The 22797-nt window shown below is 39.4% G+C and overlaps 1 protein-coding gene across 6 annotated transcripts in view; it reads right to left on the bottom strand.

Annotated features, from left to right (window-relative positions):
* Positions 1–1184: 1184 nt before the first annotated feature.
* SNX10 (sorting nexin 10) overlaps positions 1185–22797 on the bottom strand; it is a 35404-nt gene continuing 13791 nt past the window's right edge. For 4 of the 6 annotated variants that reach the window (XM_066554811.1, XM_066554828.1, XM_066554819.1 and 1 more), the window contains 6 exons: positions 20605–20660; positions 15357–15443; positions 12621–12721; positions 11943–12041; positions 3838–4053; positions 1185–3396 (listed from right to left, as the gene is read on the bottom strand). In XM_066554811.1, coding sequence (XP_066410908.1) covers positions 3318–3396; positions 3838–4053; positions 11943–12041; positions 12621–12721; positions 15357–15443; positions 20605–20628 — 606 coding nt within the window. In that variant the 5' untranslated portion in view covers positions 20629–20660 and the 3' untranslated portion in view covers positions 1185–3317. Of the gene's footprint in view, positions 3397–3837; positions 4054–11942; positions 12042–12620; positions 12722–15356; positions 15444–17279; positions 17407–20604; positions 20661–22797 lie in introns of all 6 variants that reach the window. The other 2 variants (XM_066554847.1, XM_066554839.1) reach the window with 1 other exon arrangement.

Below are 22797 nucleotides of genomic sequence, written 5' to 3'. Positions count from 1 at the left end.
CTTAGCCCTGAACCTAGTCCTGCAATTATAGGGAAACGACACAGGACCATACAAGGTTTATTCTTCTTATCCATACCGTGTATAACAGAGCAAGTCACAAACAGTTTTTGTTTCAATAATTCATAGTAATTATGTAAAATTTAAATATTAATCTGGAAAACAAATTCAGTATGTCACCTGTCAAAAAAATACATGGACACTGAAGTTTGCACTGTTCTACAGTGTGGGATTTAGAGTGTAAATTTCCCTCCGTGCTTATAGAAATACATTGCAATATAAGCAACAATTTGCACTCCAAATACACCATCTTTGTGGAGTTTCTTTGCTGTTCTTTTTGTAAAAAATGTAAAGTGGAAACCCAAACACAGCAGAGTGTGTGTGTGTATACACAGTGTGTATATATATCTACACATATATATACTATATATATATGTATACATATATTTATGTATATATACACATATTACAAAAATAATTGAAGAATAAATTACATGTGGTAAGTCATAAAGTGATTAGGATATTGATATTGAAATAAAGGAAACCTCACTGTCAGGTTTAAACATGAGCTAGAAAGTAGTAACTTGTTTTATTTAATTACTTAAAAGCTTTTAAGAAATCATCATAAAAATGAGGATGTAAAGCTATAAGCGAAAGAGGGAAAAAAGCTTTTGAATGCAGAATTATTGCAATTAGATATAATGTAATCTGATTACTACTTCTAATTTATAAATTAGGTATTATCCTGTTTTTTAAAAAAGCTAGCAGGAAATGTCAGCATTGTTCAAAACTAAAAAATGAGAATCAAAGTACCAGTGACAACTGATCAAAGTGTGTGTCATAGTGCTGAAAAATTACCAAATCATTAAAGTAAAAAAAGGCATTAAAATTATTTTTTGTTTAACATTTACATTTGTAAAAGTTACATTTAATGTTCCAATGAAACAAAATACTTAAAGCCTTTATATGTGATTATATACAGCTGATACATGAAGGAGACATACTAGAGAGCATGGAGTACTTTCCCTCCCCCATTACGAAGAAAAATTCTAGTAACACTAGCTACACAAACATCATTCAAAAGATAAATATTTGAACAAATTTCTGTCAAAGTTCAGAAGAAAGTTATAGTAGTCTTAGATTTTTTTAACAGAATGACAAAGAAAATAAGAGAATAACAATAGAGCTATTAGAAAACAAACATTTATTTCAGAAACATCTTCATTTGGAAAACACTTGCTGGTGTACTGATAAGCTCCTAGAATTAAAAAATGCAATTAGCCACAGAGGCTCTCCAAACCTTGTGTTTCTGTAATTTTTGTCAGGTACTGAGGATGTGTTAGTAAGCCAGAACTGTAAAGTGCTTTAAGAGTTTAGCTCAATCTTTTAAAACAAAAGAAAAACTACATTGTCTTAAATAAAAATGGTAATATTCTTCTCAACATTATTCCAGTTTTCCTTTTTAAATTCTTCCCACCTTTTAAATAAATTTGCTAAACCATTTTTTTGTAACGTGCTATCTTAAAAATAATATAGAAAAAAAATCAAATAATGAAAATCTCTGAAAATTACTGCCAGTAACAGCTGTTTTTAAGCTGCTTTTAGTGATAACTTGTTGCTTTAGTTAAGCATAATCACTTTTACATTAAAAATAGCGTTGCTGCTAACTCACATAGAAGCTGAGACGGTGAATAGATACATTTGTGCAATTCAGTAAGACCGAGCAAAAAGATACACGGATATTTATCTTACAAAGTGCTACCATCAACAAAATACAGTGGCTTAAAGTAGTTACCTAAGAGATGTTATTCCCAGGCTACTAAAACCTGTTTCTAAAATTACACAGATTCCCAGCTGGATGCTTTAAAAGAAAAAAACATGCCCACGCATGTTTATGCTACCCCTTACTAGCTGTCTATTTAATAATCTGTTGTTTCTGTAATTCACATGTTTAAAATGCTCCTTCTTTGAAAGTAACCATAGTTTTCTTTAAAAAGAAAAGAAAAAGAAAAAAAAAAAGGGGGCCATGTATTTACATCCATTTCTAGGCCGGTAACTACCGCACTGAAGTTAATAGGAGCTTTGCTAGGGTGATCAGACCCCCTAGCTCTTTTTAATAGCAGTTAAATGTCAAATATAAATACAACACCACAGTGAAACATACTCCTTTGACAGGATCTGGGACAAGACACTACGCAGCTGCTGTGAACAATAAAGAGCAAAACTGGCGTTTAATCAAAATAAGTGTTGGTGGTTAAGAAGTTGTGTTCAAGCCTGCCTTTTGTTTGTGAATAAAGTCAATATTCCAACGTGGTAACTACAGCCACAATGAAATCAGCAGCTCCTGTAACTCACGGAGAGTGGAGAGGGCCACATCCATGCAGGGTGTTACAGCTGTGTGATTATCATCATTTCACAGAGGGAGATACTCCCCACTTCTGCTGCTGAACCAAAACACCTCTACCAGCACCTTCAAATATAGATGCCTAAAGTTAAACATGTTGGGTGAAATCCTGGCCCTAGCGAGGTCAGTGCAAAATTCAGCCATTGGTTTCGATGGACCTCATCCAGGATTTTCACTGGGAATGAGTATCCATAATTCCTTGGGAGCTGAGAATCTCCAGCAAGCCTAGAAATGATGTAATTTTTATTTATGTTTCTAAACTTCTAAGCAACCATGCTCAAGAATTTTTGCCTTCAGTACTTATGCATGATAAAACCAATCTTTCCATAAACATTACAGAAGGACCAGAGGAAGATGTATTTATATCTCAAATTGTCAGCAGCATATAGTTTGTACCAATGTTGTTTTGCTGATGTTGCTGAGCTACTTTAAAAAGTGAGTACCTTGGTGGGGTGTGTAATTTCATCACCAATGTCAAATGACTTCTAAAGATGAAACTTCTCTGATGCAAATTACTAAAAGATGCTTTGAATATGTTTGATATGATATACCAACTTTTAAGATGAGGAATTAAGTTATCTTTATTTTTTAAATCTGAGACACGCACTCACTGAAGGAATTATTTTAACTGCCACATATGTCAGAAGAGCATGACTTACCCAATACTGAGATTTTAATAGCCACAAAAACATAAATAGGTAGCATGTAGACCTTCACCAAGATACATTAAAAAAAAAAAATCACCAAAAAGATAGGTCTGTTTTGAGTATTTTGTAAGGACATATGGTTGCATTAACAATGGGTCTTTTAGATTCATGTTACCAGACAGCCCTGCTTGTGTGGTATACACATAACCAGTAAACAAAGCAGAAACTGCTCTGTACTGTCCTTAAGGTAGCAATACAGGAATGATTTTTCATGATTCTTCAGAAGCTGGGCTTGCTTTACATCCACATGAAATGCTGTCATCACTAGGTCCGAGCCCGGAGGATGAACTGCAGAAAAGGGGAGAGGGGGGGAGGAAAAAAAAAAATAAAAGGAGGAAATTGGTTTTCACAACACACTCAAAGCCTGAGTAACAGAGGAGAACTTTAATTATCTCCAGTCACAAAGAGAGACAGGAAATTTGGACTTTTAATTAGCCATTTGGAGTGCAGTTGGATATTTTTTTAGCAAGATAATTTAAACGCGAATAATTCAAGTCTGACTAAATGAAATTCACATAATCAGAATGCAGATAATTGAATTTCTACTGCATTCATTAATTCAGTGTGGAGGTGTGTGTGAAGACTTCTATGATGAGCTGTCACAGCTCAATAAAATCTCAGTCAATTAATTTTTTCATTATCTTAGTATTACATCAACAAAAAAGTGAAGCATGTGCGTGTGTATGTATGGATATATAATCTCAGAAAGTAAGAATATACAGGAATCACCTCTCTGAATCAGAGTCTGCATCGTTTTTTCCTTGTTTTTCCTCTTCATCTTCTATAGGAAAACGTCTGTTCAGAGAGGCGAAACTGAGAATGGCATCAGCAACAGAGTATTTGGTCTGTCCAGACACACAGGCCTCCATGTCCTCTGGGCTTAGCTGAGTCTGTAGGAAGAGGTGAAGCCTACTATCTGAGAGCAATAATGCATCTTGTAGGATCCTGGAAAAGGAAAAAAAGGCAAATGTTTATATATAACCTGCACACACTCTTATATATATATATTCTAAAGTGTTTTCCTAGAACAAATTCTAAATGATGCCCTGCTTTTAAAGTTTTCAGATGAATCCTAAATCAGTAACAGAAGGCAATGAACATATTAAAATGATTAGGTGCGTGTTACTTTCTTATTACATTATTTGGAATTTTAGGTGAGTAAAAACATGAAGCTAATAGTTAGGCACATCTGCTATTAGAATAACTTCAAGGACATTTCTTCCATTTAACCATCTGCTATTACCACATGGATCAATTAATGATTTTTAGGCAGTTGGAGGCATATACTCTTACAAAAATTTGGTCTCTCTCTTTTTTTTTGTTAGCCAAGCTTTTATAAAAATGACAAGTCACCGATTTGTTTGGTGGAGTAAAGAAGTGTGTAGAGAGACAGTGCGTAGGCAGAACAGACTTCATATATGTGCAACATCAGGACTTTGAAATACCTGTCAACATCTGAGCCAACACTAGCCAAAATTATTTACACTGTTATGCTGGTTTTAATTTACTTGCAGATAGTTTTCAGGGCCTCTTAACTTTTATTAAATTCCATCTATTATTTTCAAAAATAGGTTTTAAAATTTGGTTCATATATAATTTAAATTAAGCATCCAAATAAATTTAGCACAGAGTATTTACTTAAAACACATGAAAGTAAACAAAATACAATACATTCCAGTAACACAGAAAGTTGTAGAGAGACTTTTCCAAGGCCTGAGAATTGAGGATCATCATCTCTATTTTTAAATAAAAGATATGCAACTTTTCTTCAACATATCTTTAAAGAAGGAATTCTTTACTATACAAATCCTAGAATGATTAACAACAAACTTCTTCAATTTGTGTCTATTGTTTTACTCGTGTAATAAAGACATCAGAGGCTATGACCACGCCAAAGAATGCTCCACAGAATATTATTAAAATATCTTTAAACATCTCAAAGCTACTCAGGCTCAATACTTACTTATTTATACCCGTTTAGGCTACAGTTTTTACCAAAAAAAGTCATTGCTGTGCAACAGGAAACAAGAGATGACATTAATGTAAGAACTAGTAAGAGCAGCAAGAAATATTGCATTTTAAAGGTACTCTGACTAAAATGAAAAGTGTAACTGATTAGTTCCTTCTCTTGAATAAGATTAATGGTGTGTTTGGACTGTAACGTTTTAAACACAAATACGTTCTGAAAACTGTTCACTAAAGCAGCCAAGATTACAATAACATTTAATAAACACACAAAAGGATTTCTGGCTTCATTCAAGCCCATAAAAATCTGTCAAATTAAAATAAGTAGTAAGAGATATCTACATGAAACCACAAGATACTTGTGTGCATGCACATTTCACTTGCCTAGGTGAACACGCAGTCTCAACCAAACAACTCTAACTCTGACACCTTCCAATGAGGAAATGTCTCCAACAACCCTAATGATCTACCAGGTGCGGGTAAAATTGAGCCTCAGAACGACCACATTTTGCTGAAGTTCAAAATAAGCACACTTTTCACACACAGAGAAAGCCTTTTTAATCCAATCTAAGTTCTCACAATTTTAATAGCAAATATACGTCTATAAAATCAATGTGGGTAATGTATTCATAGACAGAAAAACTTCTTTGTAGTCTAAAATCCAGCAAAGGCTGTGTAAAAATGATTCAAAACAGAATTTACAGGTCCACACACCTTGACAGCAACAGCTTCATGATTACAGTTTGAAAAGCCATCATTCAGCAGCCACTAAAAGAGGATTTCAGCCTTGACTCTTGATAAACGCACATTCCAAACAAAGACAAACATTGCAACAAAAAGAAGAGGTATCATTCCAAACAATAAATCCACTTCTATAGTTTATGCAAGTGGCAGAGTAAATATTCTACTTCTCTTAAAAAGAAAAAAAAAAAAAAAAACCAACAAAAAGAAGAAAAACAAAAGAAAAATAATGTGCCGGAGTTTCCTGTAGGCTAACTACAGTTACTGTTTTTCCCAGGCAGTGAGGAGATGCACATTTCTGCAATTCTAACATTTGCGTGTCTAATGCTAAGGAACACAGCAAAAAGCCAAGTCATTAAATTCTGTGAATGGCATTTAGTTTCCCAGATTTTCCTCTTGCTGTACCTTCAAAAGTTTCCTGCCAACCAGTGAAAACACAAGTAACTAACTGTTCATGAGATTACACTACACTTACAGCTCTGTTGCTGTTTGAAATGTATTTTATTTTCTTTATAAAATAACGGGTAATCTTTAAAATTGATTTTAGATGGTTTGAGGCATTACACCAGAGAAGTAATGAGCACTAATGTCAATGATATTGGACACAAATTCATTTTAGCTTTATTTCATGTCCAGTACAATTCTGCTAAGCCTTGAACTGCTAGAGCACTGTTATTAACTCGGCAGTAACCTAACACATGGAACAGCAAACAAAAGTGATAAGAGTACAGACTGATCAGGACCTCAAGGCTACTGTCCTTTTTCTGCAGCTATAATTCAATTTCCAATTTTACTTTACATTGGACTCATTATTTCACAGTAATTTTCTTTTCTGCTTCATAGTGCCATCTGGAGGTAAAGGGAGTGAAGAGAAACCAAGGTGCAGAAATGGCAAGATGTTCATAAAGCTAAATCACACCCACACTCATACATGTATATGTGTGTATTCACTATGTGTTCACACTGAGACCAAACACTCAATGCATTTTGCAAGTCATTTAAAACCATCCTGAAAGCAGATATACAAATACCTTTTACCTGGTTGTACCCTTGAAGAATTTCTGTTTTCTCTTAATTAAAAAAAAACTGCTACTTTTCCCACCCCCCTCTGAACCAACAGGTAAGATTGCTTTTTAATTGCAAGCTTCAAGCAACCAAAATGTAAAATAAATTCTGCACTACCTATAAGTGTTAGGCTTTCCTGTTCAAAATACTCTTTCTTCAAGGAAATACCCACACATTTGTCATCAGATAGTACTAGTAGTATTTATGCTGGTATAGCAGTTCCTCTCTGGGGGCTTTTGCTGTCCTGGGGGCTCACTGTGTGAAGGGCTTGACATTTAAAAACTAGACTTGGCTTTGAGGACTTAAAAAATGAAAATTACAAACCACCACCTAACAAATTAAAAAGGCAGGAGGAAGGGAGGAGCGTCACAACATTAATACTCGGATGCGTTCACGGAGGCCGGACGCGTGCGCAGTCTCGACACAGCAGGGAGAGCTCCCAGCGCTGCTTCTGCATTTTCACTGCAGCCAGAGCAGGCAGGGCTGTGCTCACACTGATGGAAATCAGCACTCCTGGAGAGTCACGGCTCACGGTAATCATTCCTATGAACTGACTGAGCACGCTGACGGGAACAACGGACCTTCTATGCACGCCTGCAAGAACGAAAGGCTAAACCCTGCAAGTCTTGATCCCATCAGCAGTCATTACTTGTCAGAGATTTCACTCCTCTTGGCCAGATTGCTCACATGCATAATGACTACTTATGTGATTAAGGGGGCTGCAAGATAAGGCTCTACATTAGAATTAGAGATAATAAAATAATTTTTTATTCACAGCCATGTGAATCTTTGTTTGTAAGCTTTCAGTAAATGCTTGTGATCTCTAGACCTTTAAAGAAGCAAGACTGAAAAACACCACAAGAAGAAGAAATAATGTCATTTTTGAGGAAATGCTGGATACTATATGAGAAATATTTCTCTTTTCCTGTGTTATGGAAAAAATATTTACAAAAGAAAAAAGCATGTGTTTTTTGTTATTTGGACAAGGTCCAAAATCTGGTTTTCTTCACCATGATTTTATTATGTATATTATACACTGTTCTGCTGGAGAAAAACAACATATGGCTGAACAGTACAACTTAATCCTAACTGAAGATTTCCTGTATCTACTGTAACCTAATACAATGACAGATGCATACTTGAATGTGTGTGGAAGGTTAACACTCCGATTTTGTTTTCAACAAATTCACTCTGCCCATTTACAACAGCTCACGAGAGCAAGGGAAAAACCCAAGGAGCTGAGAGACGGATGACAGCCTGTGCTGTGGTGCCCTCTATTGAGCATCCAGCCCCTCAGCCCCAGCCCACACCAAACAAAGCCCCAGTTTCCTCTTTAAAAAAGCTGACTGTGTTCCTCCTTCACATTTTATAAGGGAGGAAATGTTACTGGTATCAAGCAACTGTGAAGCAACTGTTGTGTATGTGATAATGTGTGCGGTTAGGAGAAGATTAACCCACATGTGCCTGCTACACATTATTCCCTCACCAGATAGGAAACAACAGCAAGGCTCTACTGGAGAGAGGCAACTTGCCCAAGGTAGTTCCACCTGCCCCACAACTGCCAATGCTCCTGCCTGAGGCCCTGGCAGGGGCAAGCTGGCATCTGTCCCTTTAGGAGCCAGTCTCCCAGGCTCCACATCCCTGAGACAGCGCCCACTGGAGACACCTTCAGAAGAGACCTCTGACCCTGCACCAGCTGCAGCTCGTGGGACTGCAGTGGAAAAGGCAAGGAGGTGCCTGACACCAGACACCTTCAGAAAATGGCTCTGCCTTAGGCTGATTAATTCTGGGTGGCTTCCCCACTCTGGCACTCAGCAAACCATGGCCCTCTGCAGGAGCAACACTGTGGATGCCCTCTGTTCCCGCTGGATCCATGCATTTTGTTTCTCAAAACTCTCAGTGTCTTCCACCCCATCATAAACTGCATGTCTGAAAAGTAATTGAAGAGTAATCCTTCTCCCTAAATCACGTAAGTTTTTGGGATCCAACTATATTCAATTAAAAAAAAGTCATCAAATGAACTCAACTTCATTCAAAATGGCTTTGTTAATTAGTTTTCTCATGAGCAAACCCACTTGATTTTCTCTGAGGGTAATCTAAATCCCAAAGTTAGATCTACACAGCTACAAATGGATGAAAGCAAAGAGGATCTTGCAGAAGCTAAAATTATAAGATAGTGTTTTAAATTTGACCTCTAGTTTAAGAGTAAACTTTTCTGTTCACAGGCATCCTCAAAGGACAAGGATACTTAGCAGGAAAAACACATAATTTTCCTTATTCTTACAAAGTAATTCATAATTGAAAAGGGGCTAGCTGACTTCCGTTAATGCAAATGGCCTCTTGAAATATTAAATTATGCCCAGACAAGAAGTGAGCTTTACAGCTCTTCATCACTCAGAGATAATAACCTGTAAGACAAGTAGATCTTACCCTGCATTTGTGCAGTAAAACCAAATCAAAATGGGACACCTGTTCCCAGATTTCAACAAAGTCTAGTGCTTAACTTCCCAGCTGTTGGCCTAATTCTTGAGCTACTGTGCTCAGCACGGAGAGGCTTCAGAAAGGCTCTAAGTACACCCTGCGCCCTGTGCTAACTCACCCTGGAGTGGAAAGTGTGGAAGGACAACAGAGCTCTGTAGCCATCCACATATAGGCAATATGGAAGTGCTCCCAGGGCCAGAAGCTGAGCACTAGAGGGCCTCCAGCTGCTCCATCCTGGCTCCTGCACAGGCAGGCACTACAGCAATCTGGTCATACAGCACAGGGCACAAACCAAGACTTTGAAAGATCTTAACCCGCTCTTCAGAGATGTCTTGGATCCTGGTAACACCTGGGAGTCCTGCATCACAAGCAGGCATTTAAAAATGTTACCTGCAAACCTCTCCCCAGACAGGTCCACAAAGGCCTGAATCAAATTTCTTCCCATTGCCACAAAGAAACACAGAGAAACAACACAGTAGGATTGTGAGCTTGTCATTGCTGGGGTGAATGGAGTTCTCAGCTTAGCAGTTTTGGGTTAGGGTCCCCCCTTTCTACTGTATCAGAATGTGCAGCATCCAGACCCAGAGCTTCAGTAAATTCCAGTGTGTATGCTTATTATTTGTATTATATGTTTATTACATGTAATATCTATGTAACATATGTATATTGTTCATATATGCATATGATAGACATAGAACATACATCTATACAGAATATATGTGTATATTTTACATACACACGTATATTATACCTATATATTATACATAGGTATATATTATACATAGATATATAAATATTTTATACTAACTCTTGTTAGGGAATTCCACAAAATTCAATTTCAGAAAAAGAGTCATAACCTTTGGTTCAGCTTCATAACTGGGAGGGGGAAAAGCATCACGGCAGCCGAGCCAATAGGAAGATGCCTCCTGTGAGCAGCAGCAGCAGCAGCAGCAGCACAGTGGATCCAGCCAGCAGAGGGCAATGGTACAGCACATACGGTGCCAGGCTAGTGCATCTCAACACAACCTCTGAAAATTCCTTCCAAATGCTCCTCAGGGCTGAGAGAAAGCTGACACTTTTCTTGCACTCAAGTTCAAACATTTAAATCATTCCCTTACAATTGAGTTGCTTCTTTTCCCACTCCTGGACTAACAGCAGCATGGTGAAACGTTCCTCATGCTGTCATTTTCTGCTGTCAGTACTCATTTCAGCTACAGTCATCCACAAAACTGGAGCATGAGGATGTCTTTTAAGTTAATCTACCTTTCTGTTCTAACTTTTGAAGTGCAGACAGCAGTTGTAAACATTTCTGAGGCTGATATACCTTGTTACCAGACAGGCCTCTTTCAAAATGAGAATGTTTTTTGAAATACAACTACTCCATGGGGCAGCACAGCTAAGACAGAACTGCTCAGACACTGGAACCTGAGCTACCACACTCTTCATATTATCACTGACATGCTTCTAGGAGCACAGCCCTTCCATTTCACTGCTTTTCTTTCCTGAGGTGTAAAAATATCTTCTAATCCTTTTCTGCTTTCTCTTCCCTGTCTCACATGCCTTCAGCCAGTATTTATTGGCTGACCTTTTGGCCACACATCCTATAGAACTGCATGCAGAATATTATTCCTGCAGCAGTTAGCTGTCCCTGCCTTCAGCTGCTAAGCCTAACAAATATACCTCGGGACCAATGATTTGTTGTCTGTTAGGGAGGCTTATAATGCACTGACTGGAAAGAAGATGAATAGTCTCTAGGTGCAGTGTTTCAGCATGTCCTTACCCCGAGCAGCAGCTAAAGGCAGCCAGCAGAGGCACACACAGCTCCTGCTCCAGCAGCTGTGAGCAGCCTGCTCTCACACCAGCAGTGCCAGGGCACGACAAGAATGGCAGAAAAAAGCAGAAAATTACACCAACAGGGGCTCAGGCACTGCAGTAGGTGAAGTGGTCACAGCAGTGGGACTGAGGGATGCAGTACTGAAACTCATACACTGCTCCCTTGTAATGCAGGTCAGGGTCTAGCTAAACCTCATGAATGATTTTATACAGATTGCAGCTGCACTGAAAATGGGCACAGCTGCTAGAGCTTGCTTATGCTAGTGGGACTGGTAAACAAAGCAATTTGCATTTTAGGAAAGCTCTGTGTTAGAAGATCTCACTAGAGAATTCTCCCAGGCTCACAGGGGTTTAGCCCACAAAGACACTGATTTTCCATGAACATAAAGGGGGGAGCTTTCTTTGTACAAGAATATCCAGCTCCTTATTGAAAGCTAGAAATAGAAATCACAGTGAAAGATCTCCCAAACTTAGTATGCAATTACAAAGTGATTTAAATTTAGGCCTATTATCTATAATCAGTGCAATGAAGTACAATGGAAAAGTGTCAGCTGAAGCCTCATTATAACCAACCAACAGAGCTGAAGTCACGTGTATGAATTATGACATTGCAAGTAAAAAATATACCTAAATGTGTAGCATGTACAGATGACCACATGGTGGCTCTCAAGTACCAGAGATGAGCTATTTTAAACCAGAAATTGATGACCTCATAAAAATTCCAACACATCTGGATAGGCTGTACTCACTTTTCCAGGAATTCTTGTAGACCCTGACGGCGATGGTCCACGTGATTAGGATTGTTCATGTTGAAAAAGGGAGTTCTGGACGGCAGTTCAGGTAGCTGTCTTTATAAACAGGAAAACAATACACAGTAAAACCAAATGTAAAACAGCAGAGAAAAATGCAGAAAGCAAGTACCAACCCCAAGCATGTGAAAACATGAGTTATGTTCCAGAAGCTCTTGAAATCAATTTGGGAACACAAGGTTGAGAAACTGAAGGGCCTCTCACACACCTCAAAGGGGAAAAATAAATTAATCTGATTTTTCTGGGCCAGTTGTTAAGCCTGCATCCATGTCTGGCTGGGTCTCTTATGGTGCTTGCAAGACCTAAGCACATTGAAGAAGAACACAGAGGAGGTACAAATACCTACACTAGATTGTTATTTCTGCTGCTCATGCATAGCAAAAGAAAATACAAATCAAGTCTCTTACAAATTGGAGGGGGGCTCACCAAAAAAAGGCTGTAAGTACAAAACACATTCTTCTGGGTTTAAAGCCCATAAAATGCATTCTACAGAATAAACTTGTGCTAGTAAGAAACACAGGATACTTTCCAGATCTGATTTCTGTAGTTCTCTGAATTAGGATGAAACAATCCTTCCCTCCATGACTGACAGATTATTAAATATATAAAGTTGCTCACATAAGCACTGCATTGCTCTGAAGCCTCTGCCGGAGCCAAACAAATTCTCGATAGCGTCGTCTAACACAGGATGTTTTCCTTGTAAAGCATATACTATTTGTCTGTTGGGAAATAAAAAACATTTACTTTGCAAATCAGCTTAAGCTCAAGTGCAGGCATGGTATTAACAACACATCCAAAATGTTATACTAATAACCGAGACACCAATGGAAAGCCTGACATTAATTCAGTTTATGTTAAGGGCTGTGCTTTACCTCAGGCAGGACTGCTGACAGTTTCTACTGCTTCTCAGGGAAATATTTTTCATTGCCTTCTTTTTAAAAGCAAGATATTTGGATTACAGTACAATTCACAGTAAAAGGAAAAACAGACCTCAGAAAAAAGTTTCAGTAGATAATGCCAATCTTTGCAAGGGAAAAAGATTCTAGCTATTCTAGTTACAATCCTGCAAACAGGTACACAGAGTTTTTGCAGTGTGCAATCCCAACTTAAATCAAACCAAAGAAACCAATGCAACTGCTCTCTTCAAGTAGCAGCATTTGGAAATTTTCCCACAGAACACTCTTAGTTCACTAGGAAAATGCCAATTCATCAAAAGAGAAACAATTTGTAGAAATTAAATACTTTTGCCAAATTTTCCCACGGAGCATACATTTAGATGAAATCCCATATACCAGACAAAACCCCATTAGTAAACTGCCTGCAGTCCAGCCCACCCTCCCCGCCTGCCAGGAGCCATAACTCCAGGCAGCCACAAGGTGCAGACTGTAGAGAGCACAAAGATGTCAGCCTTCTGGAACAGAGGAGCACACCCAGGATACCACACAGTTTGAGAAGAGAAATGCTCTAAGAGCTGGGTAGAAGGGGAACTCAGCTGGTTTAAAGGCCAGGCAGACACAATACTTGGAGTCCACTGAGAAGTCTGGATGGTAGGAGTGACCTAGGGACTTGGTCTCCGAAAGCCCTGGCACGGTGGTGGCAAGAAGCTGAGTTGATGCTTAATAGCTTCAGAGAGGCCGAGTGATGGATCATGTATCACTGTATGCTGGCTTTGGCTGGGGCAGAGTTAATTTCCTTCACAGTAGCTGGGGCTGTGTTTTGGGTCTGTGCTGAAAACTGTGCTGGTAACACAGGGATGTTTTAGTTACTGCTGAGCACTGCTTGCACAGAGCCAGGCTTTCTCCTCCTCACCCCAGCCCACCAGCGAGCAGGCTGGGGGTGCATGGGAAACTGGGAGGAAACACAGCTGGGACAGCTGATCCCAATGGACCAAAGGGACATTCCATACCATATGGCATCATGCTCAGCAACAAACTAGGGTGGAGGCTGGCTGGGGAGTACCACTGAGGGACTAGGTGGCATTGGTTACTTGGTGATGAGCATATGTTTTCATTTGCATCACTTGTCTTTCTACATTTTTATTTATTTTATTTTAAAATTATTTTTATAATTTTAATAAATTTTCTTTATTAGTATTGTTATTATTACTATTTAATATTATTATTAATGTTATTACTACATCTCAATTATTAAACTGTTCTTATCTCAACTCACAGGTTTTCTCTCTTTCACCCCCCCAATTCTCTTCCCTCCATCCTGCTGGTGGGGCAGGGGGGATGTGAGCAAGCACCTGTGTGGTGCTTAGCTGCTGGCTGGAGTTGAATGAAGACACACTGGGTGTAAACAACATCTCCCAAACTCAGCAGTCACTGAGAAAGCCTTAATACATTTTTATTCAGAGGCACTCATGTCTGTGAAACGGTAATACAGCACTCACCCTGCCAGATCTACAGAATTTCTATTTACCAGAAATGAAAAATATAATTGCTTTGGAAGCGGTACTTGAAGCACATTACAAATTTAAAAGTTTCACAACTCTGATTGCCACACAGGAAAGAATTACTTATCACACAGGCATTTAATAAGTCATCATTTGACTGCTTGCTCTCATCCACTAACTGCTTAACTCTTCCACACAATAAGGAAATGCTTTAGGTCTTGTGGCAAGCATTAACCATGTAACTTGGTGCCCACAAATACCTTTATTTTACACTTCAATTAAAATCCTTGGATCTAGATTTAGCAAATTAGGATAACATCTTCCATATGTTAGCCACCAAAGAACAATCAAGAAAACAAAATTATGTATAGGACAGATTTAAGGCAAAAAGAAAGCACCATAATGCCAAGTGGACTCCCATTAATATATGGTGGACTACAATCACAAACCCAAATGCAACCACTTCACACATCCAAGCACCACTAAATTAGCATAATATGAATGTCAACATACACTGAAAACAACCACATTGCAGCAACCAATAACTTGGCAAAAAGAACTGAGGGGAATTTAAAGTACAAATAACCAGATAATTACTTGAAAAGAAAGTTGTTTTCCCATGACTACCTGAACATCAACATTTTTCTACAACAGTAAGATATCACTGTCTGTAACAGTCTTCTAGTTGGTAAGTAAAGCTAAGGATTGGCTGTTGCAAGATACTGTGGAATGCACATGTGAGCACGTTAGGTTCCACCCCAGCTCTGCTAAACCTACCACACGGCCATTGGCAAACCCACTTTACCTGTTCCACTGCATCCCAGTTGTTAAAAGGAGACTAATAGCCTCCAGCATCCCAGAAACAGAAATTCCATTTATACCCCAAAGACAACCCTAGCTTGGACAGAAACTGCAATAAGAGACCGAAGAATCTGTTCTCATATTTTTATACTTACGTGAATAAATATCTCATAGTCTATGTAAGAATGCCATGAGTCTTCTTTCTGTATCCTGGGGTCTCGCACCAAGACAGTTACAAATTCCTGTAAGTGCATAATAAAAATCAAGCAATTAATTGCAGAAGACAGAGGCAGCCTTAAAGACTCTCTTGATTGTTCTGCTGTTCCACAAACTACTGAGTCAGATTAAAAGCTGAACTGCTGTTTTATTGAATTTTGCAACCCTCTAAATGGAGAAGCATAAAGCAATGAATCATCTGAGCTACACCACATGTCTGGGAAAGTCCCTGCCAAATTGCTAGCTGAAAAGGAATATTTCAGATTAAGTAACACTGTGAAAAGTCATACAGGTTTCATGCATGGGAAACAAGATCTTGGCAGTGACAAACTGAAAATTTAACATTCAAAGTCACCCATGTAAAGGAGAAGGAGGCAGGTATTTCAGGCTTTTCCCACATTTGTAATCAACACTGACAAAGAGCACAGCTGCAGATGTGGCACTGGGGCATTTCTGTTCCATCAACCTGCCCAAGGAAGCAACATAGCAGCACTGTCCCATTTTGAAGGGACAATCATATAGAGTATTTGTTGTAGAAGTTGTCATATCTAGCTTACTTCCTTGTGATTTCAACATTTATATAATAATTTAGAAGGATCTGAAAAGAGAGAGAAGGAGGGCCTGTGGACATTACTGTAATGTAACACTAATGGGAATTGGAAGAGACTGAAGAATTAAATATTTCTCAATACTCTCAGCTAATGATCAAAATTTTGTTGTAGAAAAACAAAACCAAACTAAACCCCATAATCCTGATAAATCTGTATATTCATGCTAGGATGGAAAATATTCCTTTAAAATACAAAGGTCAAAAGTGTGCCTAAATACCTGCTGGTTCTGGAGCACATGCAGAGGCTGCCTTACTTCTATTGCTTAAATAAGCTATTCAGCCCAAAAGCTAAGCCAACCACTTAGCAAAGACTTAAAGAAAAGTGTATCACTTTAAGCTGTAAATATATTCCCCCTGAGAGGAAGGCACTGCGCAGGATCTCCAGGTACAGGAATCAACTGTGGGAGGAATGACAGCGTCTCTGGTAAAAAAACATGCTTTTTTTAGTGCATATTTGCATAAATCAAGAAATCTTGAACTAGAAAGCTCTTAAAGCATGTCTTCCTATGTCCAAACCAAAGACATCAGAAATAAAGGCTTTATTCCTCAGCCAAGTATTCTCCCCTAACACACACTTGCATGTACCACCATTGCAAACCTTCAGTGGACTGACAGGAGAACAGTAACAACCTTGAAAGATGAAGATACACTTTTTCCTGTACAGCCATTGCACTCTGTAGGTAGCAGGGAGACATTCAAGGCCTGGATTAAATAATTTCCCTCCCTGATTTCCAGGTGTTACTGAGATGGGGAGCCTGTGGCCTGATGGCTGGACACAACTTTTGGTTTTATGTTACTTAGCCCAGCTCCTGATCCCAGGGGTGTTTTCTGTATAATTGGTGGTTACTCTTCTGGTGAGTATCATGAACACTTTGCCAAATAAAGCACATTTGAAAGGCTCCTCCTGCCACCTCTGCTGCTTCTTTCATCCCTGAAGAGTACCAGAGGGCCAATTCTCCCCCGCAGCTTTTTAACCCCATGCCAGCATGACACAAGAGGAACGAATGATCAGAGCTTTAATCATTTCTACCAGCTGAGGATCATGCCTTTACTTTTACAAAAACACTAGTAAGGCCTTATGAGGAAGTTATTTCAGCTTCAGAGAAGATATTCAGCAATGTGTTGAACACAGGAGAGGACACCATTTTTTGGGTTGTTTTTCTCCACCTGCCTGTAGTATTTACCATACATAGGTAGGTAGTTAGATAGATAGGTAGGTAGATAGATAGAGCAGACTTTCAGACCACTGTACCATCTTTTTACGTCGCAAGGTTTTGTCTTCCCCAAATTCCTATTTCCCTGTGTCCCAATCTTCTCCAAAGCTGCAACCACTTCTCAACCTACTTTCTTTCCTTTGCTGGGCACTGAATGAATCAGTCCTGCAAGTGAAAGAAGAGAAATTATGCCAAGAAGCTTCGAACAGGACACTGCACTCATTTTCTGTTCAACTGCTGCAGCACAGGAGTCACAACCTCAGGCAGCCTGCTTATAACCTGACCTCAGCCTCCTTCCTCTCATCTACTGCTGTATCAGCTTCTTGTTGACTTTCCTTTTGTCCAGGTTCCCCAAATTACCCCATTTCCAAATAACCTTCCATAACCTTCTCCTTTGTACAGCAACAAAACAGTCTTTGAAGTAAAATGCTTCTTTCAAACCTTTATACTACTAAAGTATTGTGATTAAAAGTTGCTACTGGATATGCTGTTGGTTAGCTATGGCTTACTTTGCAAATCATTCCAGACCACAAAATTTGCACTGGAAAACTTCTGTACACTTTTAACTTGCAATTAACTAGTCACTGAGTTTCAACAAGGAGCAAGTTCAGACTCTACCTAGCAAAGAAATGAGACCTGCTGTATATGCTGTGGCAGGAAGTGTCTAAGCAGTAAAGAACTGAGCCAAGAGGAAAAATGATGTACAGAACAGCAGAGCACCTCAGCAAAATGCAGCCCTCAGACACAGTCACTGTCAGCTTTGATTTGAAACACTAGGATTTCAACACAAGACTGGGTGTTCCTTTTTCCCCCCCCCTTATTTACCAAAAATATGACAATATTGAGTTTAGAATGAAGCAAGATAAACAGTAAGCAACTAGAAATGAAAAATAAAAATGTACAGCCTTTCTCAAGATTTAGGGTTACTTCCCCTATTCATCTCTTGAATCTAGGAAGTGTTATTCCCATTACAGATTTTGTTGCTCTGAAACAGTGGCATTGCACATGTAGACTGTTCCTTCTCTTGACCTTTAACTCTTCTCCAGAATACAAGATCCCACTGAAAAAGAGCATTGCTCTAATCAAAGCAGACCTAACTACCCAGTGTAAGTGATGATCCGCAGAAAAGATACCTATGCTTTTGCATCCCTAGAGTAAAGGTCAGTATTCACAAACAGGCTATGTTATGGTCCAAGCAGAGTTGGATGGCAGAATACTCACTCCTCTGTGAGAATGCTGTTATATGCTCAGTGCATCCTGCATTCACTGGTCACAAACAACCAGGAGATTACAGCAATACTGGGTAATAACTGCCTTTCTCCTCTCTATGTATCCCACTCCCTCCCTGTTTTGCTATAAAACTGAGGACACTCTCAATAGATATGTCTTTTCTCAAGTAAGGCACTGCTCACCTGGGGGAGGTGATGCTGACCTCTCCCTCCCACAGACCACTTGAAGACTAACTTAATCATCTGTCACAAAACTGCACTCCAGCTGTACAACGTGGGAGATTCAGTACAAAGACAGCCAAGGTTTCAGGGACTTTTTACTTTTGCCAGCTGCAATCCTGTACAAGGTGTCTCCCCCCATTGCCTAGTGCTGCTTGGTTTTTCCAGAACTGCAGATTTATCTAGCTATTATGTCACACTACACACATTTTCAGTTTTCTTTTTTTTTTTTTTTCTTGGTTGTGTTGTTGTTTTTTTTTTTTTAATTGAGGGGCACAATACATGCATTTATATCAATGCATTCAAGAATATGTGTCCTGTAACACTTCAGAGCAACAATTCTCTCAAGAAAATGTGCTGTTAAAAGTGTCCAGGCTTGGGCAAGGAGGCCTCTTGCACTGGAAACAGTATATACTCAAAAGAAAGGTACTGGAAGATGTGGCATCTCCATTTATTCCTTCTCTCTGGAAACTACTACATTCAGAGGCAAACAATTTTCTGTCCAAACTGCTAAAGCTATAGCTTTGATATGGAGTCCAGCAGCCACGCTGACCTAAACATGCTCATGAATTGTCAGAATCTTCAAACCTGCCCCAAAAGCAGTCAGAACTACTTAACAAGCAGGAATTGCAGAGCAGTTTCTCTGGCTGCATGTGCCTTTTAATTCCTGGCTAAACCAGCCAGTTTAAGCATGACACTGGTGGTATTTTGCTACCCTGTCCTCAAGGCCAGGAGCAGTCCAAGTAGATAGGGTCACACATAAATGACAAAACAGCCCAAGTGACACCCAAACCTGGATTACACCTACTCCCTCATGATTACAGATCTATGTAAAGAACATGAGTGTTGACAGGAGACTATAAGGACAGCACTGAGGTCACATAGACACAAGCATGGAAAAACAAAATGTTCCATTTGGATTTGCCTCAAAAGGAAAAACAACCCATAAAGGCAGCTGAAGCAATCACAATAAATCTTTCTAATTTTTCTGTTTCTTTTTTTCTTCCCCTTCTCTCTTTTCTTGGATATATTTCTGCATAATGCTACGGATTCCTCAGAGAAAAGCATAAGGCAGAAGCTTTCCTATACAGAATTTGATCACAAAAAATGTGCCTTTCTCAGAAATCTCTTAACATTTTCCTACTAGGAAAATAGGAAATCTGACATGGAAATATCTATTTTTAATATGAGGGAAAAATCTACCACAAGAAGGAGGAATAAAAACAATCTCACATTGGTTGACTATTTGTCTTTAGTCATTTCAGCTGCATTTTAATTCAAATGTCTGTGCTCAGAACTGTATCAGGTGATGAGCTTGTGCTCCTATTATACATGTGATTAGTCAATAACCCCTGAAGAGTAATTTTCCACAAAGCTTCCAAGAAAAATAGCATAACCCATCAGGTTGCCTGTTAGTAAAAGGATCAGCCACAAAGGACATGGGACTTTTCATGCTGTGGATGCTGGCATCTTCACTCCATGCATGCTGTGTAGTAAGGCTGATAAGAAAATAAGAGCTGAGACAAAATAATTTGTTGAATCATTGGACTGAGCAGAATAGAACATGCAAATAGGATTCTTGTGGTCCATGCAGCTGGTAATCAGAGCTCAGATCCAGATCCAACCATTGTCCCTATAAAATATCTAAAACTGATAAAAGAAGACTCCATCCAAATCCTTCTCTCCTGTCTCAGTGTCTGAGCCCTTTGTGCACAGTCACTTACTCTGAATGAATATCTGATTTTTCTATCAGATTTTAACAGAAGGAACAGGTACTGCATCATTCCAGAATATTCTGTATCCTGGCAACTAAAAGTATGAAGAATACAACCAGTCTTCCCTGATCCATGTGAATCGTAACAAAATTCAATCCACAACTTGAATCCTTTTTTATTAAAGCTTAGATACCACTTACCTGTTTTTCATGTTTTGGCGTCATCTTCACTGGTTTGTAGTAAAAAAAAAATCAACCTGAAAAAAAAAAAACAAACAGAATAGACATCAGATTGGTACTTAGTAGTTATTTAAAGGTCATTATCACTTTTGCCTTGTATTAGCAGACAGTGGAAAAAGCCAGGCTTAGTGCCATATATGGCAGAAAACACACTGCATTACCTGTATCTCAGAATTTATTCATTTTTAAAATAATCCCTTTTTAGAAGCACTGGGCTAGTCCCCTCCTCTATATATTTGTCATACTTGACAGTCCAGTTCATCTCTGGAAGTCAGTGCTTTTCTTCTCTGCTCCAAGAGCCACCTCAGGGTTCATCCTTGCATCCACCTCCCACAGCTGCGCTGAGCCAGCACTCCCAGTGCACAAACACAGCCGAGGCAGTGCTGCCTGGGCCTCACTCCCAGGTGCCCAAGAACAAGTGTAAGTGATGATCCACGGCCAGAAAAGATACCTATGCTTTTGCACCCCTAGAGTAAAGGTCAGTATTCACAAGAAGAAGTCCCCAAGAACAAGTCTGTGGGACTGCAGCTGAAGTCCAGAGACCCTGTAATATCTGAGTCAAAAGAATCGAGTGCCCATCTTAACCATCTTCCTCAAACTCAGAGAACTGGAGAAGCAAACTGCTTGGATCCTTCAGGAGAGCTAAAACTCAGGCTAAATTTCACAACATCTGTGTTTTTAAACCTCCATGCAGGGAGGGGATAATCAGACCCTGATTATCCCCTCCCTGCATGGAGGGGATAATCAAACAGAAACATCCTGTCATTAACTTACATTTCAAATCTACTCTTTCACTGAAAATCTCAAAAAATTCTTGACTGTGTCTGCAGTCCAATAAACTGGACAATATGCTCAGGACAGGTACCCACATGGGAAGAGCAGGACAGCTTTATTTACTTGCCACGTTATATACACACCACCTCCTGTTTAGTGATACAGAGCTTGAGCAGCTTGAAGCAGGCTGCTCTTGTTATTATACAACTACATATTTATGTCAAGCCCAGCCAAGGAGTGCTGAACACCCCACCCCTGCCCAATGCCTCTCACAAACACTTTCAAATAACAAACCCCACCCATTTTAATAAAATAGAGCACAAAGATAAGCACACATACATTTCTTTGACCAGGAAGTTATTCTGGAACAAACACTCTGTTGTCAAGTTTCTATAGGGTCAGTCATATCAAAATAGGATACTCTGTTTCTAAATAAAAATGACCATACATAAGACTTCATCCTAAAGGGTGCCATTGTACAGTTCCATTTCCATAAAGATAAGGCCATCATTTCACTTCTATAGCTAGAATGGTACTGATAAAGTAGGAATATCAAAAAAACACTCAAATACTATTGTTTTTAAAAACTCCATTTATATATGCTTAACTAGCATGTATGTTCCGAGTTGAAGTTATAGAAGAGCACTCAAACACTTCTTGCTGCACAGGCTCAGTAGTGTCAAGCCTCTCTGCAAGGTGAGGGTAAAAAATTGGCTCACTGGGGCTAACTGCTGTTAATGCAAATGTATGTTAGAAACTTTCCTTTTAGGGAGATAATTGGAGGGCACCAGAACACATCACAGGATTTTCATGGAATTGCATAATCATTTAAGCTGTCTCCAAGATCATCAAGTCCAACCTTTGACTGACCAACACCTTGTCTACTAGACCATGGCCCATGTATAGCTGTTGCCTGAACACCTCCATGATGTCTCCACCACCAACCCTATTCCAATGCTTAACAACTTCCTTTCTGTGAAGAAATTCTTCCTGAGGTCCAACCTGAGCTTTCCTTGGCACAGCTTGAGTCCATGTCCTCTTGTACTGTCGCTGGCTGCCTGGAGAGCAGGCTGATCCCCAGGCAGCTACAGCCTCCTTTCAGGCACTTGTAGAGAGCAATAAGGCCTCCCCGGAGCCTCCTTTTCTCCAGGCTGAACACCCACAGCTCCCTCAGCTGCCCCTCGTAGGACTCAGTCTCCAGATCCTTCCCAGCTCCCTGCCCTTCTCTGCATGGGCTCCAGCACCTCAATGTCCTTCACAAGTGAGGGACACAGAACTGGACACAGGACTCGAGTTGCAGCCTCACAAGTGCTGAGTACAGACAAAACCAGCTATGTTGGGCTCGGGCTGTTTGAAGAAGATTCTTTCTGCTATCTCTCC

Source organism: Molothrus aeneus, chromosome 1 (assembly GCF_037042795.1).
Source record: "Molothrus aeneus isolate 106 chromosome 1, BPBGC_Maene_1.0, whole genome shotgun sequence".
NCBI classification, from domain to species: Eukaryota; Metazoa; Chordata; class Aves; order Passeriformes; family Icteridae; genus Molothrus; species Molothrus aeneus.
This window is presented reverse-complemented; position numbering and strand designations above follow the sequence as displayed.